Consider the following 15,377-nt stretch of genomic DNA (forward strand, 5'->3'; position numbering starts at 1 on the left):
ATATATATATATATATATATATATCTATATACATATCCATATCTATATATATATCCATATATATATATAAGGTTCTGACCTCTGCAGTTTTGGTGTGAAATTCCATAATTTTCACTCACCAATTTGCTCATTATATCCACATGCTAATTTGTACATCTTTAAATAAAAACACTGGGATAGGTTTGCATTACGTTTGCATTGCTACTCTGGGAGCTGTTGAAATTGAGTGTGGGAACGTAGGAAACCTGCTGACTTAAGGATATGTAAATAAGGCAGGGCAAATAAGAGTAGGTGCACATTAAAATTGAATGACATTTCACCATAAAGTAACTCCTAGAAGCTGCCAGTATTCTTCGTTTCACCCATCAGTCTCGCTTCTGCTTATCTACATCAATAGTCTCATTCCTCTTGAGCAAAATTTGCTATGTTGTTATATGTTGCTATGTTGCTATCACACAAGCATGTACATATTAAGTGTTGTTGCATTTATAAAGTCATGGAAGAGGCTGGAAAAAGTAAAGTATTGCCTTTGCCTTTGTATGTGTATTGGTCATAATGCTCTTGTTGACCCTTGACACCTCTAAAGTCAGAAAGGTTGGTGAGGGTTGACTGAGGTAAAGTTTTGTTGTACTTTAACCTGTGTTATTTATCGGTCATGATGTGCTAAGCCCAAGTTTTCTGTCTGTTACACCACATAGTCATGGTTATCCTAAAAAAGAAAATGTGCAGTACATTCATATTTGAAGCCAATAAGTGACCCAGAGAAGTAGATTAACACAAGTAACACAAAAAAAGCATTTTTGTTTTTACCTGTTTTTTCCATACACACCAGCTGTGAATTATTTAAACAGGGAATACCCCTCCTCGATTTTGAGGATTTCATGCAATTCTTTTTTTGTGGGTGCAGCTCAGGTTGATAATTTGCCTAACATTACCAACCATTGCCAACCTATCTGGCTATAGGAGAAAGACATGCATGCTGTCTTGATTTTATTAAACTATTGCAAGTGTGAAAGCATTAAGTTAAACCTCCTTTTATTCTTTCCAGGTTTCTATGATCCCCACATTTTGCCTAAACAATCCTTCTTTTACAACGACTCCAGAGTTTGGCTTCCTGCATGAAGCTTTCAATAAAACCGCCACTGCAGATATGAACCTTTTTACACACATGAACTGTGATTATCCGTATAAAAATGCTTCAATGCAAGGTATGTGGTCTCTGTTTTAAATAGACACGGGTTCCTGTATCTCAGATTTTTTTTAGCTCAGTATTTGCTTGAGAAAAAAAAGCTGAACGTTACATTTTTGCAACCATGTACTCTCTATTTCTAAGTTTAAATAGACCAATGAAATGTAAGAGGCATTTTGGAAGGTGAACCCTACTGTATTTATCAATAGTGGTGATGGAAGGGAATGCCAAAACACTTGGGCCTTATGTTTTATCCTCACCTTGATTTCCTGATGCTCTAATCTAGAAATGAGATAAAATGTTACTGCAGTCCCCAACAGCTGCTGGTCCATTCACTGGTACGCCACAGTAACAGCTGAGAGCTTGAGACGACAGCACTGTGCCAACTGCTGCTGAGGGCAGACAGAGGGGTGGAGTGTGACTGTATGTGAGCAATGTGAATAACTGGGTATGAGACAGGGCTAGTGTTTAACCCAAAAGACAAATGGACATATCAGTCATCAGCCTTTATCAGATGGTTTGTTTGTGGGAACTATAGCTTGTGGCTATATCACATTTCTGAAGTTTGACATTTTGAGAAATATGCTTGTTCTCTTCCAGGCATAGACATGATCGATAACTCTCCCATATTTAAAGCCGCTTTAATTCATATTTTCATCATAACCATGTATCAGATGACAATGTGAAAACAGTGTGACAATGTAAAAATGGACCGCTCACAGTGATGAACCTGCAGAGAATCGTCACCTGAATCTGCAGCTCCCCCTAATCTATATCAACTACATTTCATTTCCGGGGTTGTTCAGGTGCTGCCCGGAAATTCCACTGGATGTCCCTCATTTTGGCCGGATGTCCATCACCTTCCTCTTTCTTTGTGTTGGCATTTTTAACTCCGGTGGATTTATGAGGACTATGGTCAACTGCTCCTTAGATCTCTGCAGGGTAAATCCAGACAGCTGGCTAGACTATCTGTCCAACCTGAGTTTTCTGTTGGACGACTAAAACAACCTTTGAACTTACACATGTTCCATTAAAACAAGTTCCTTACCGATGCTATTTTGCAGCGGCAGGCTCCGTCTGGCGCTTAGCACTGCCCATGACAAGTGTGACGGGTTTAAAGAAACACCAATAAACCAAAGCACGTTTTTCTCCCATCCTAGAATGCTGTATGGCAGCGCTGTGGAGGAAGATCTGGCAATGCGAGACAAGCAACTAGATGGTGAACACAGTAAAGCATTAAGCAGCTAAAGAGGGAGACATTTCCCTCATGAGCCAAAAAGTTCATAAACAGAACTAAAAAAGAGTGAATGGTGAACGTGCATGCATCAGGTATCAGGTAGGCAGAAACACAACTCAAATGTTTATCTGTGACTGCTGTGTGTGTACAGCAACAGGTTTGCTATATCAACCTAAAGGTTATGATATGTCAATGTTGTAATATGACCCACTGCATCCAAATGGCCAAAAGAAACAACATTTATTGCAGGTTTAAAAATAACGCTTTTGCCGGCAGCTGGTAGGTAAGCTAAGCTAAGCTGAGTTTAAAGACTTGAAACAAAGGGAAGCAGTTAGCTTATCTCTGCCCAACAGTAACAAAACCTGCCTACCATCACCACCTCGTCAACTGCGAAACACTTACATTTTTGTACAGCTTAAACAAATAAGCTATAACGTATTAATTAGCAAGTTTTAGTTACCTGTAGACAGAACCTGTTTTCAGTCATTATGCTAAGCTAACCACCTGCTAGCCATAGCTTTATTTTCCAAAACGATATTAATCTGATGTCAATCTTCTCATCCAACTCTGTCAGAAAGCGATTAAGCCTATTTCCCAAAATGTCAAACTTTTGAGACAAGTTTCAAACGTTGTTGTGGCATTTGTTTTCCATCAGATGCAGCTGTTCACATGGCAATGAATAGCATAGATAGATAGATATCAGCTAGAAATTACAGAATAAAACAACAACACGGTGCCAACGAGTATATTTATACCTCTAGCTTTTTTCCATCTGCAAAGGCAGAGGATGCTATCCAGTTTAAACCACAGTGTCATCTGCTCGCAAGGAAATCAGTTGGAGGTTTTTCCCCAGCTCTGCTCTCAATAACCACACCAACTGCAGACATGCTTGACTCCCACACTATAGCAGCTGTAGTTATATTCAGACTCTGACTTCAGCAGTGTGCTCTCCAAATATGTGTACTCGCCCTGTAAAATCAAACCATTGTGCACTTGTTTGTTTTGTTACAATGAAAAGAGCGTTTTATAACTCTCTTTGGCAGATAGAAATGTGCTCTCCCTCCTGGTGAAACACACAGGAAGCATCCAGACAAATGTTTTAAGTGTAACTGCAGGCTTTTTAGGTCAGTGGTTGCCTTTGGATTTATTGGAGGCTCTCTGAACCTCCCCATGTCTCAGTCAGGTGCAGGCGAGTATGGACATGCACTCCCTCAAAAGAAGTCTCATTGAGAAAACTCTTTGTTGTAGGAAACGCTCAAAACATGCGGATTGAATCAGTTGCTTATCAATTTTAGCTGATTAAAAATGTGTTTTAGTGCTTTACCAGGTATATTAGGTTAGATTGGGTTTAAACTGTTAGCAATAATAGTCCGAGGGATCCAGTAAAAGTAATTTGTATTGCTTAAGTGATGCTGCCTGCATCAAAGAAGAGCTAAATATGTCAACTAATGTCTGTTGCTTGACAGTACGTCAGTGGCTTACAGGCACAATTTGTTCTGCTGTCATTTTATGAGTCTTACATTAAACACTTAAAGAAAATGCTGTATTTATGGAATCCTTGACAATCCAAAATAATATGAGAAAAACACAGTCAAGTGTTTCAAAATTTTCCTATCCTGTTTGTCCATCATATTTAGCCATACTAATTGCGAATGGGATGGAAATGTGGGTCAGTTGGTCAGTTCACTGCAAGATCAGAAAAATAAAAATAAAAAGCACCCAAATAGATTGCCATGGAACCATGTACAGCCCTCCATGCTCCCTGTATGAGGAATATTTTGACATGTCTGTCTTTTATTGACATGTTTCAAAAACTATGTTGACGGATTGAAATTTGGTGCAGATGTTTATGGTGCTGAGACAATAGATATTAATGACGTCGGTGAACCCTTAATTTTTTTTATCCAACACAATCATAAGGTCAATAGTCATTTATTTCTTTTTGAGGTTAGCCATGAAAATAAAAACACCCCCCCCCCCTCTCCCTTCTGTACCACACACTTTACAGTATAAAAAAAAACAGCACAAGTGTGATCAGTGTCATGAAGCACCTCTCAACCTGTCTGAAATCGGATGGTACTAGTAGGGGCATGAAAATGCGGCAACAAATTGTTAGTGTGTCTACTGTATGTAGCCTATAATGTACACATGTAGGTTCTCGTGCAGATGAACAAGATATGTGTGGTTTATTGAGAGCGGTTTGCCTTTTTCTACCACTGCATTGCATTTCCTGCCGTTGCATTTCCAAATCCCATTACTGCATCAACAAATCATTTTTTACCAGAGACTCCAGACTCAACTACAGAGCCATTTGCTGCCTCACAGGCACCATCGGTTCAGATCTAGGTCCATTAGCCCTGATGGAGCTGCTTCTCTTCCCTTTTCATGTGTTGCAGGGCAGCCAGTGGATTGATTGGCAATGTTTCAGCACCTCACAGTCTATCTTTAGCCTCTATGTAACATGTTTAAAGGAATACTTCAAAATGAAAGCAGCTATTATCTGCTCAACCATACTCGGGCCTTTTATAAAAATATGACACTCCTCCTTAACCCTGAAGAAGCCACCTTTATCTTCCTCTATGAGAGAATGTGTCATGGTAAAAAATATTTGATTACATCGCTGATGTAAAAGGGTTATAATATATGTACAAGTTATCCAATATTTTTTTTTTTTAGGCGTTCCTCAAATCAGCCACTTTATTCCAATAAAACAACAACAATGAAACAGTGTTCAAGGCTGCCATGGGGTCATATACAAGATTTATTTATTCATTCATCGTGCTGCTCTCTTTTTATCATTTAAGACTGGGTTGCAGATTTCCTCCTGGATGACTGAAACAGCAATGGCAGAAAGGTCATGTCAATTATTAATCCGCTTTTTATTGTCAATTTCATTAGGAGCATACAGGCAGATAACACCTGTTAGTTATACATGGAAAACATTATTTCGATATACAGTGTTAGCATATCGCTGAAGAAATAATGCTTTGCCTACAATAGTCTACCATTGGTTGTCCACTCATTGGTAGGTTTATAGAGCCATCGGAAGGCTAGACTTACTTTGTTTTATTTATTTAGCTTTTTGGTATTCCAGTATCATTCCAGCAATAGCCGATTTCTTTTGTTTATGTGCTAATTAAAGCATATTATACGACTATATTAAGTATTTTCCTAATGGATCTCTTGTCCAATAAGTGAATAATGCCTTTGGCTGTTACAAACTGTTAATTAACGTATGATTAATTGTTGTGAAGATCTGTAATTACACGTACCGTCCGACGTACACGCCGTTATGACAACTCGCCTCGCTCTAGGCAGCAGGGCTGTCTTCAGCTGCTGGAAATCATCTGATGGTTCAAACCATTCACGGGGTCCAAGAGGACACGTTTGTTTTAATACTGCGGCTAGACCCAATTAAAGAGGCCTTACGGCGAATAACATGTTTTATTCCCGTTTTTAAGCGTCGTCGATCGATTGTGTGATCTCGTGTTTAATGTGTAAACTAGTTTATTCCCTTGCCAAACAGTTGGTACAGTCCAGTTGTCCGGCATGCGGTTTTAACGTATAGCATAAGGAAGAAAATGACTACAAACGGAAATTAAGTAATATTGCCTTCAAAGTAAAATATGGTTCTCTTAAAATTGAGCCAAGGATGTCTGTGATACCTGAAAGTAAAACATTTTTTAAATGCAATTGTTATATGTTTTTCTATGAACAAAAGTAGCAGTATGTATTTCAGTTACTATGGGACTGTTCCACTTTGCTGTGAAGAAACTTCTGGGACAATAGCTGTATTTTGTGCATGATTATAAATAAGTTTGTATGGTGTACTCTGTCTTGTCTGTTTAGTGTTGTACATCATTGTTTGTATAATTGTGACATGCCAAAGAACTGCAGACCAATATTGGCTTCAAGCATTTGTCTTTAATAGTCTATGTATGCCTACAAGAAGTCTACGATATCATGCACGTCTTAGAAATCTTTTTGAATATTCTTCCGAGATGATTGTGTTCATTTATTTACTACAGCCTCCTGTTGAAATGTATTGTTCATGTCAATTTAGTTTTGTTATGGCATAAGTGTATGTTGACTTTTATGCCAGGCCACTTATTGTTTGTGAAAATCAAAAAATAATACTGTTAATTCTATTTTTGGCAATATACAGTAATTCTCAACCAGATAAACAATTATTTAAAAAAGGTAAATTAAGGTCCACTTACTAGCTTTTTTGTGTGGAGCCTTCTCTAAACGTGGGCCTCCCTCAGTGGGTGGTTTTCTTAGTTGTCATGAAGATAGCTCAGTTTTCAAGGTCACGTGAATCTGCCCGCTCTATATGTGTAGGAAAACCACAAGATGCAATTGAAAGCTCTGGAAAAACCCTAGTTTATGGACTTTGAGTTTTGCTTTTGTCAAAATACTTGGTTTTTGAGTGCGTTTCTTTTATTCTGAAAATTCTGACCGGAGGTTTTCCTAGTATTTGTAACTTGACTCCGGTCCTGCGGCTCACAGGGCTCCCTAAATCTTTTTATTCCCACACTGTAGATTTTCCACTGAAGATCCACTTGCTTGAACTGAGTGTCTAATTTAAACTAAACACTGACGACACTTTATCATTATTAAACATTTCGATTATTTCCAGCTGTTTTCAGTCGGATCCGGTTTTTATTGCCACATTATTTTTTGGTCACTTTTCCTTCTATTCCGGTTGGATTTACAAAGGGCGTGTTAGGGGCGATCTGTACCGGGAGTTTCATCTCCTGTACTTGTGCGACTCTGAGGAATGACAGCAACTGGGAATCGATCCGCCTGAATGGAAACAATGGAGTATACAGAGCTTGGACATCATTTCGAGGAGAAGCTGACACTAACAGACAAATGTGAGTATAACAGCCTTCAGTCAACATACATAAAAAAATAGATTATGAGTAACGTTACTGTAGCGTTACTGTAGAATTAAATAGGGTGGGGGTTCTGATTACAGCCTAAATGTTATTTCTTTACATAATCTTTTTTATCCTACCAATTATAATTAATTATAATAAGTGTGTCGGTATTTGTTACTGTGTATAAGCCTTATTTGGCTGTGAATATTTCAGATTCAACAGCTGCAGCAACGCAACACATCAGATTCCTCCCACTCAAAATCTTAAAAGATGGGATGTTTGTCCGGCCTGGCAACCCTACTGTAATTCCCCCACACTTAAACATGGGCCTGTCTGCATCTCTAACAGGCGGCTCCTTACCAGCAAGAAATCCTGGAAATGCTGCACTGAGCAGTGGTCTCCATTACCAAACACGTCAATGGTGCACAGAGGGGAAAATGGCCCACATATATACAATCAGGGAAGCTGACGCAGCTGAAGACACAATAACAAAAATATTAGTGAGATACTAAACAGACTGATGCAGGAAAAGTCTTCTTTAATCTCCGTCAGTGTCTTGCTCAAGAGCACTTAAGCAGCGTGAATACTAGCTGATGCAGAGCTTCAACATCTGCATCTCTAACTTATGGTTTCTCACACTGCCCAGCCTCTTTGTAGCTGGTCCAGTTAAGATTTTCCATCAAACCCTTATAGATATATAGCTGATAATAGTGAGTCTTATTTTCCTCTTGTAGGCTACTGTACATACTAGGTTTTAATATTGTAAATATTCCATGAAATGGGCCAACTAAACCCTAAACATTTTTTTGAAAGCTTGGAAATGAAGGCTATATGGACCATTTAACTAAGCTATTATCACTCTAAATCAACCAGTATTATAGAGTACATGTTTTGTCTGTAATTTATGTTTTTCTTTTCATAAACAATGAAGGTCTAAAGGGGTTTGAGGGCTTTAATGCTGGTCTTATTTTCTCTCTGGATGTGGCGTATATCATTTTGTGTGGTGCCTTGTAAGCATCACACACTTATAAAAAACAACAACATAACACATCTCCCCTTGACTTGTGTACTGGTAGAAGGTGACTGTCTGTTTATTGAGAGCCCCCCCCCCCCCCCCCCCCCCCCCCCCCCCCCCCCCCCCCCTTTTCCAGCTGATGTGGAGAGCATTGGATGGAGGGAGTAACGTGTGCTGCAGCTTTTTTTATCACAGCAAAGGCAGGCTGTCATGGTGCTGGTTTGCTGCATGAGTGGGTGTCTGTATGTTCAAGAAGAAGAATGGGAACTATTTATCCGGCAGATACTGGGATTTCGAGGACAGTTTGAGTAATAGTTTAAAAAGAAATTTTAACATAAAAACAAAACATTAACAAACAATCTTGATATAGATCCCTTAGATTTTTCTTTTTCTTTTAAATTGTCACTAAGAAACGAACAGAGTGAGACATTTATAGTAGAAAAAGGAACTTGAAAAGCAAAAGCATGTTTTGGTTGCAGGCTTTTCAGTCAGAGGTGCAGCACGGAGCAGGGTTGATCTACATGTGACATTATCAGGAATGCTAGACGCCGAAAAAGGCAGTGGTGTAAGATAAACAAACATTCTTTCTTGCTGACTCCTTTTTGAGAGCTGTGAGTCTCATTGTTGTTTAAAAGAAAAGAAAAAGAAAAACAGAAAGACAAGCCAATACAATTTAGTTTTTTTTCAGCCTAGTGTGCCTGCAGAGCTGTGAGAGCGGATCATAAAAGAACTAAAGTGATTTATTCATGTCTGTGGTTGGCAGACCTTTGGTTTAGCCCTTATGCATGGAGACCGTCCACATAACTAACACACACATACACAAATGCATACACATTAACCCCTCCTGACCTTAATATATCTCCTGTCATTCCTCACAGCCCCTAAAACTAGTCAAACAGCGCTACGCCACCTAATCAGTCTTTTTTTCTGTCTTCTGGTGTTACTCAGTGTTCATTCTGAAGAGCAGAATAGAGTTTTGTTTTCTTAGAGGAAACAAAGCAAGCGGCTTCCTTTCTTACTAACTCTGGAGTCAAACCAAGACATGACATGTTCAAAGACACTCTGGCTCACAATAGGAGTGGCCCCGGCTTTTTATGTGGTGCAGACAGAAAACCTCTGCGCTTGTTTGTAAAGGAGTTTATGTTACGTTATCTTTGTCTCTGAGTCTCAGTGTGAAGTTAAATGCTCCTCTGTGGAAGTAATCATGAGATGTGGACTCTCTCTGGCCCTGAGTGCTTCCCAGTCATGCTGACGTTATGTTCTTGGCACTCATTCAACATCACAGCCAGGCTGGAAATGTAGATTTAGGCCTAGAAACCTTCCTGCCACCGGCTTTTAATTTGCCACTATCATCAGTCATCCCCCACAGTTAAACTCAGAGAAGAAGTAACCTTGGCGTATGTTTCCATCCACTGAATCGAGTTACATAGAGCTGCAACTAAAGATTATTTTCATGATCAATGAATCTGCAGCTTATTTTCTCAATAGATATCTATATTGTTTTGTATGTAGTGACTGTGTAATGTCAGTGACTAGGGAAAATAGTAATAGTAGATACTTTACAATAATATTCAAGCAGCAAATCCTTACATTAACGAATGTTGCTTGATAAATGATTTAATTGCTTGACCGTTACCTAAACCTAGCTATCAGTGGGCTAACTGTAAAATGCTGTTTAGCTTATAAAACCTGGTACTAGCAACAATTGTCTTTTGTTTTTGCTTTTCACTGGTCTGAGGCTAGAAACGAGATTTCAGATTTTTTCTACTTCTTTTTTAAATCAATAACCCATTGTTGAATTTGTTTTTTTAAGAATTTCAATAGGAAATTTACCTCTTCATCTTTGTGAACTGCATCTGTGCCGCCTGAGAATGGAAAGCCAAAAGAGGGATTAGCAAACAATCAATTCATCATCAAAATAATTTGATCTTGATTAATCGATTAATTGTTACAGTTGAGGATTGTTTAATCCTAACGTCCGAAGTAGCAAAAAGTTTTTAATGCTGTTTCTTTTTGCGTCTGAGGGACTAAACGGAAGACAAAGCCCCTCTCAGCTTCTGCAATCCAGCAGGGCTCAAGTTGTCACAGCTCTGCTTACTGTGTCTTGTTTGCGTCCTGGGGGCTCGAATGCTTGTGCAGGGGGGTGGGAGGGTTGGGTGCGGATAGGATCGGCTATAGAAGGACTCTGAGAAACTGGACGGGGAGTCGCAGGGTTGTTGTGGTTGGAGTGGCTCCTTGAAGAAGAAGGGAGGAGGAGGAGACCAGAGCACTCACTCAGCCCTCACTCCACGTCAGCGCTCCCTGTGACCAGATGCTATAAATCACAGCCATGACGCTAACCGCTCGCACAGGAAAGGAGAAGAAATGCTCCATTCTGCTGCAGAGCATGAAGAAGGATGTAGCATCCTGAGGGCTTTTGCACATATTAGTCATGTTTCCCTTCGTATCCGGTTAAAAAAAAAAAAAAAACAGGATTCATGAATGGGATGTAAATATAAATTCTGTTCAGCATAATCCTGTTAGGGAACAGTGTGAGGCAGAGTTTATTCATAAAAGGAACTGTCATATCATATTTTATAGATTAGTGTCATTGTAACAACACCTACACACGTGCGACTATTTTAGAGCTGATGTGGAGGCAGTAATAGAGAAATCAGAGGCAGAGTGCAGATCTCTTTCTGATTTAACAATATGTACAAATACTGCAAGTGGTTCACAGTTAACACAAAGTACCCAGTTTTCAATCAGGATATTTTTGTCGTGCACTTCCTAAATATCAGTTTCATACTCTTGAGTGCAAATGCTGACTGCATATTTCTACCAGTTTCTTTCTCTGTTTATAACCGTTGCTGCGTCAGGAAAAGCAAAATATCACTTCCTGATTGCACACAAGAGGATGTTGAGTATTTTAAAATAAAAGCTTCTATGACTGAGTCAGACTTAAATCACTGTTGTGTGATTTTGATAAGAAGAGGTGTGGAGTTGAGTCACAAATCTGATGAGTTTAGACTTTAGACTTGATTTGACAAAATCAACAAAAGACTTGCAAAACTAAACCCTAAGATTAACTAGAAGGGAACTCGCAGAGCGCAGACCTCCACCATGGCCATGCCCTATCTGGCAATGTTAACTCATTTAATCTATATTTAATTTAATTTGTATTTCCATTAGGCAAGATCCTGATTCCAATGGAAATAGTTCATTTAAAAAAAGATATTATTAATCAAGGTTAAAGCAGAAATAATCAGCAACTATTTTAGTAATTAAATAATCATTTTTGTAATTTTTTTCCAGCAAAAATGTTAAATATTTCCTGTATCCAGCTTCTTATTAATCAAGATTTGCTGCTTTTATTTGTCTCATGTGTTAGTAAGCTGAAGATCCTTAGGTTTCGGACAGCTGGCTGGATAAAACTGTGATACTCTGAAGATGTCACATTGGATTCTGATTAAGTGTGATGGACTACTTTCTATATTCTGACATTTTACAGATCAAACTGTTATTTGCAGACTAATTGATGATGAAAATAATTGCCAGTTGCACAGATTTTTGATCTGTACCAAAAGAGCTCTGAGGTCAGATATCCAGCCGCAGTTAGAGAAACTACTCTGCACTTGACTGCATCTTAAATATTCCAGATGTAGAGTTAACAGCGTAATACAGTATTGCCTCTGTCCTCAGGCCCTTCCATCATGCTCTCTTCTTTTATTCTGCTGTTCACTCAGCTTTTTTTTCGGCGGGTGTTGGACTGTTGAACTGTCAATTAAAGTTTAATTGATTATGATTCTGCTGTGCTTGCTTCAATGGAGACTCCATAAGAGCAAATGTCTTTCTTCAAAGGAGATGATACGTGAAAATGTTGAGTATTACTTTAGGAACCATTCCCTATGATTTCAAAATTGTGGTATAGGTATTCAGCTGTATCCGTGTGGTTCCTGTCCTTGACTTGTCCCCCATTACCCATGCTGCCTTGCAGTTTGTACTGGAGGTTTTTGTTGATGTGTCACTCCAACCTCAAGTGAATCACTTACAGATGTACTCTCCTATCCTCCTGCTTGAAAATGTTTGTGTGTGCAAGCGTGTGTGTTGTGTGTGTGTTGTGTGTGTGTGTGTGTGTGTGTGTGTGTGTTTTGTACTTACATCTCAGTCACAGGACCCACAGGCTCTAATATTAGAGCTCAGATGATGGCTGGTGCATACTACTAACAGTCTGCATGACTGCGGCCTCATTTTAATCTGGAAGACAGAACAACAAAACTCATAATAATAAAAAATAATCATATTTAAAGGATACGTCATCATGTCAGATGTTGTTTGTTCATTCCTTTCAAACCCTTCTATTTGTTTTTCTGCTCTCCAGATGGCTATTTTTGAACAGCATATGAGCAGCGTTAAACCAGTTCAAAATGCAGCGTCTCCTGCTGTACCAGTCAATTGATTACCTCTGCAGTCTTTCCTTCAATGACACAACTCGGCTTCTTCCATTGCCCACACGGGGTGTGAGGTGACCTAGCAGCTCCAATACTATGTTGCAGCTCTCTGTGCCCTTTAATGCCCTGAACTGAGCGTTGACAAGCTCTCCTTCAGGATGGAAGATGAAGACCAGGCTGCTGCAAGATGCCGGTAAAACTTTGCTGCAGCTGGTCAGGTTTTCTAAAGTTAAGCAAACACATCCTCTTGATTGCCAGATTTGATGTGCGTATGGATTTTTTCCAATTGTTCTTGAAGCAAAACACTGCTGCAGAACCCTCTTCCTGTTGTTTTAATTCGTATTTAATCCTCATGGCATTTAGGAATGAAAGAATTGACTAGTTCAAGTCAAGCTGCTGATACTGGATGTAAAAAGTCAAAACACGAAGAATAATACATGTAACAATGTTTCTCACACCATACAGAAAGTTAAAATATGTTTTTTTTTATTGTATTAAATAATTAATAAATAATTGAATAATGACATTCAAAAGAAATTTTAGTTTTGGAAATATATTTACAAAAATATATCATTCTTACAGAGTTCAATTGTACTTCCATTTGGCCCAGAAAAAACACTTTGATTTTCACATTCAAAATACTGTGCAATAATAATTTAAAAAAATTGAACACATCGAATTAATTAGATTTCAATCGCTCGGCTCTGGCCTCAAGGTACATGTCAGTTTTTCATTTAAGAAGAATTGTTTACCGATTCCTCCAGTCATCCTGGATCAGGATATCTATACTTCTCATAAATAGCTTTTGAATTTAGTGGACTTTGTGAAAGCACAAAGATAAAGAAAAGAACGTCAGATCAAAGAGATGCGTGCGCAAAATGTCCTTTTTTGGTGTGAACGTATTCATTTTTTTCCAGTTCTCTCAGAGTCATGTGTTGACCTGCTGTGATGCAGCACTGAAACTAGACCTCAGCTGAGATTAAACTTAGTCCGTCGTCAAACCTCACCATGCTGCCAGGTCAACAGTAGTCAGTCAGTCAGATACAGTAATGTCCTACTTTATGAGTCCCAGACAAGTGGTTAAGTGTAGTGGGGCAGCTGTGTCCTATTACACTTGATTATGATGTTTGCATTAGTAATATCCATCACATAAAGACGATCAAGACTTTGTCTTATACTAAATATTGACACCAAGTTCTTTGTTAGAGTCTGAACCTTTTATCTAGCCCGCAGACAAGGAGTCTTTGTCTTCTTGGCAAGGTCTCACTGGAAAAATAGTTGGTTAAATAAAGAAACAGAAAATGTAATTAGGAGCATTGTTGCATTGTAAAAACACAAAAAAGGATTTGCTTGCACTCTGATGCAGTTGGTGATGAGTGTCTGAAGGAGGCTGCGGTACTGAGAGAAATAAACAGAACAGACATGCATCAGCTGCAGTGAGACTGTTTTTTACTGTAGCTCTCTGTTTGCATTTTGTTACTGTCTTTTGTTCCACTTAACTCTGTTTTATGTATCTGAGTTTCTCTGACAGTATCTCTTTACTTTTATTTAGCCAAATCACTTAGTGACTTCTTTTTTTCAATGGTGCTGTACAAGGCTGAAATGCTAGCCCAAGTTTTACCCTGATACCTTGTTATTTTTAACTTAAAAAAGCCAAAATTCACATATGTTAAATGTACTTTCAACACATGCAGCTGCATCTTTGCGTTAAACCTGCACCCCTAGGGCTAACTTTATCTCATTTCTGTCTCTTTTTCTCTTTGTCATTTAGAAACCAAACTTCTGTTGGTTACCCTACAACCTTTATAGAGTGTGTGTGAATGACTGTGTATGTCTATAGCTGCTTGATTGTTACTGCCTCCATCTGTGTGCCTTTAACGCAAAGACTTTGTTGTAACTTAATGCTCATTTACATCATGTATCTTGCTTGGTGTTGCAATGCCGTGAACATGATGACCAAATGATGAGGTCATGACTGGAGGAAGTGAAGCTCCATGACTACAGCCTCAGTCACAACAAACCACGCCAGAGTTATTTTCTCCCCGACTGGCAGAAGCTTTTTTTCAGCAGTAACTTGTCCTTTAAAAACTGTTCAGAAATATTCCCTTTCTCGCTCCATAACCTTCAACCTTATGTTTTTAGTATCAACCCTGAGCTGGTGATTAGAGAAGCAGGAAAAAGTGAATTATAGATATTCATAAATGATTTATGCTTTGCTCTGTTGTATATTTGTAACTGGGTAACCCACTTCTTTGTGGTTAAAAGCAACTGGAGATCTGTGTGGCCTGCCACTTGCCATTCTGACTAAATCTATTTTAGCTCTCATGTTCAGACCCATACACCCTCTGTATTACTTGTAACTCTTAATAGATGATCCTGTTTTCAGAGACAGAGGGTTAAGATAACAAGAGAATGGTCCTTCACTCTTCAGTAATTCTGATACAGCATCTTGTGTCAGGATCATTAGAATTTTTGGTTGTTTGTAAGCAGAACATAGGTCAGATGGGTTAGTATAAAAGACTGACCAACCAAATTACTACAAACGGGATGTTTTGTCATTTACCTTATCTAACCATGAAGATTTTCAAATCTGCTTTGGGCCATCTACTGGTGAGGATGTTTT

General features: G+C 38.8%; 2 protein-coding genes across 9 annotated transcripts in view; both read left to right on the plus strand.

Moving 5' to 3' along the window:
• Positions 1–1,300, plus strand: part of stpg1 (sperm-tail PG-rich repeat containing 1) — a 3,367-nt gene extending 2,067 nt beyond the window's left edge. For both annotated transcript variants that reach the window (XM_034893010.1, XM_034893009.1), the window contains exon 8: positions 1,049–1,300. In XM_034893010.1, coding sequence (XP_034748901.1) covers positions 1,049–1,122 — 74 coding nt within the window. In that variant the 3' untranslated portion in view covers positions 1,123–1,300. The remainder of the gene's footprint in view (positions 1–1,048) is intronic.
• A 5,613-nt stretch (positions 1,301–6,913) lies between these two features.
• LOC117956828 (MAP7 domain-containing protein 1-like) overlaps positions 6,914–15,377 on the plus strand; it is a 35,629-nt gene continuing 27,165 nt past the window's right edge. For 3 of the 7 annotated variants that reach the window (XM_034892107.1, XM_034892111.1, XM_034892110.1), the window contains exon 1: positions 6,916–7,303. In XM_034892107.1, coding sequence (XP_034747998.1) covers positions 7,237–7,303 — 67 coding nt within the window. In that variant the 5' untranslated portion in view covers positions 6,916–7,236. Of the gene's footprint in view, positions 7,304–15,377 lie in introns of all 7 variants that reach the window. The other 4 variants (XM_034892112.1, XM_034892114.1, XM_034892113.1 and 1 more) reach the window with 2 other exon arrangements.

Source organism: Etheostoma cragini, chromosome 14, assembly GCF_013103735.1.
Source record: "Etheostoma cragini isolate CJK2018 chromosome 14, CSU_Ecrag_1.0, whole genome shotgun sequence".
NCBI classification, from domain to species: domain Eukaryota; kingdom Metazoa; phylum Chordata; class Actinopteri; order Perciformes; family Percidae; genus Etheostoma; species Etheostoma cragini.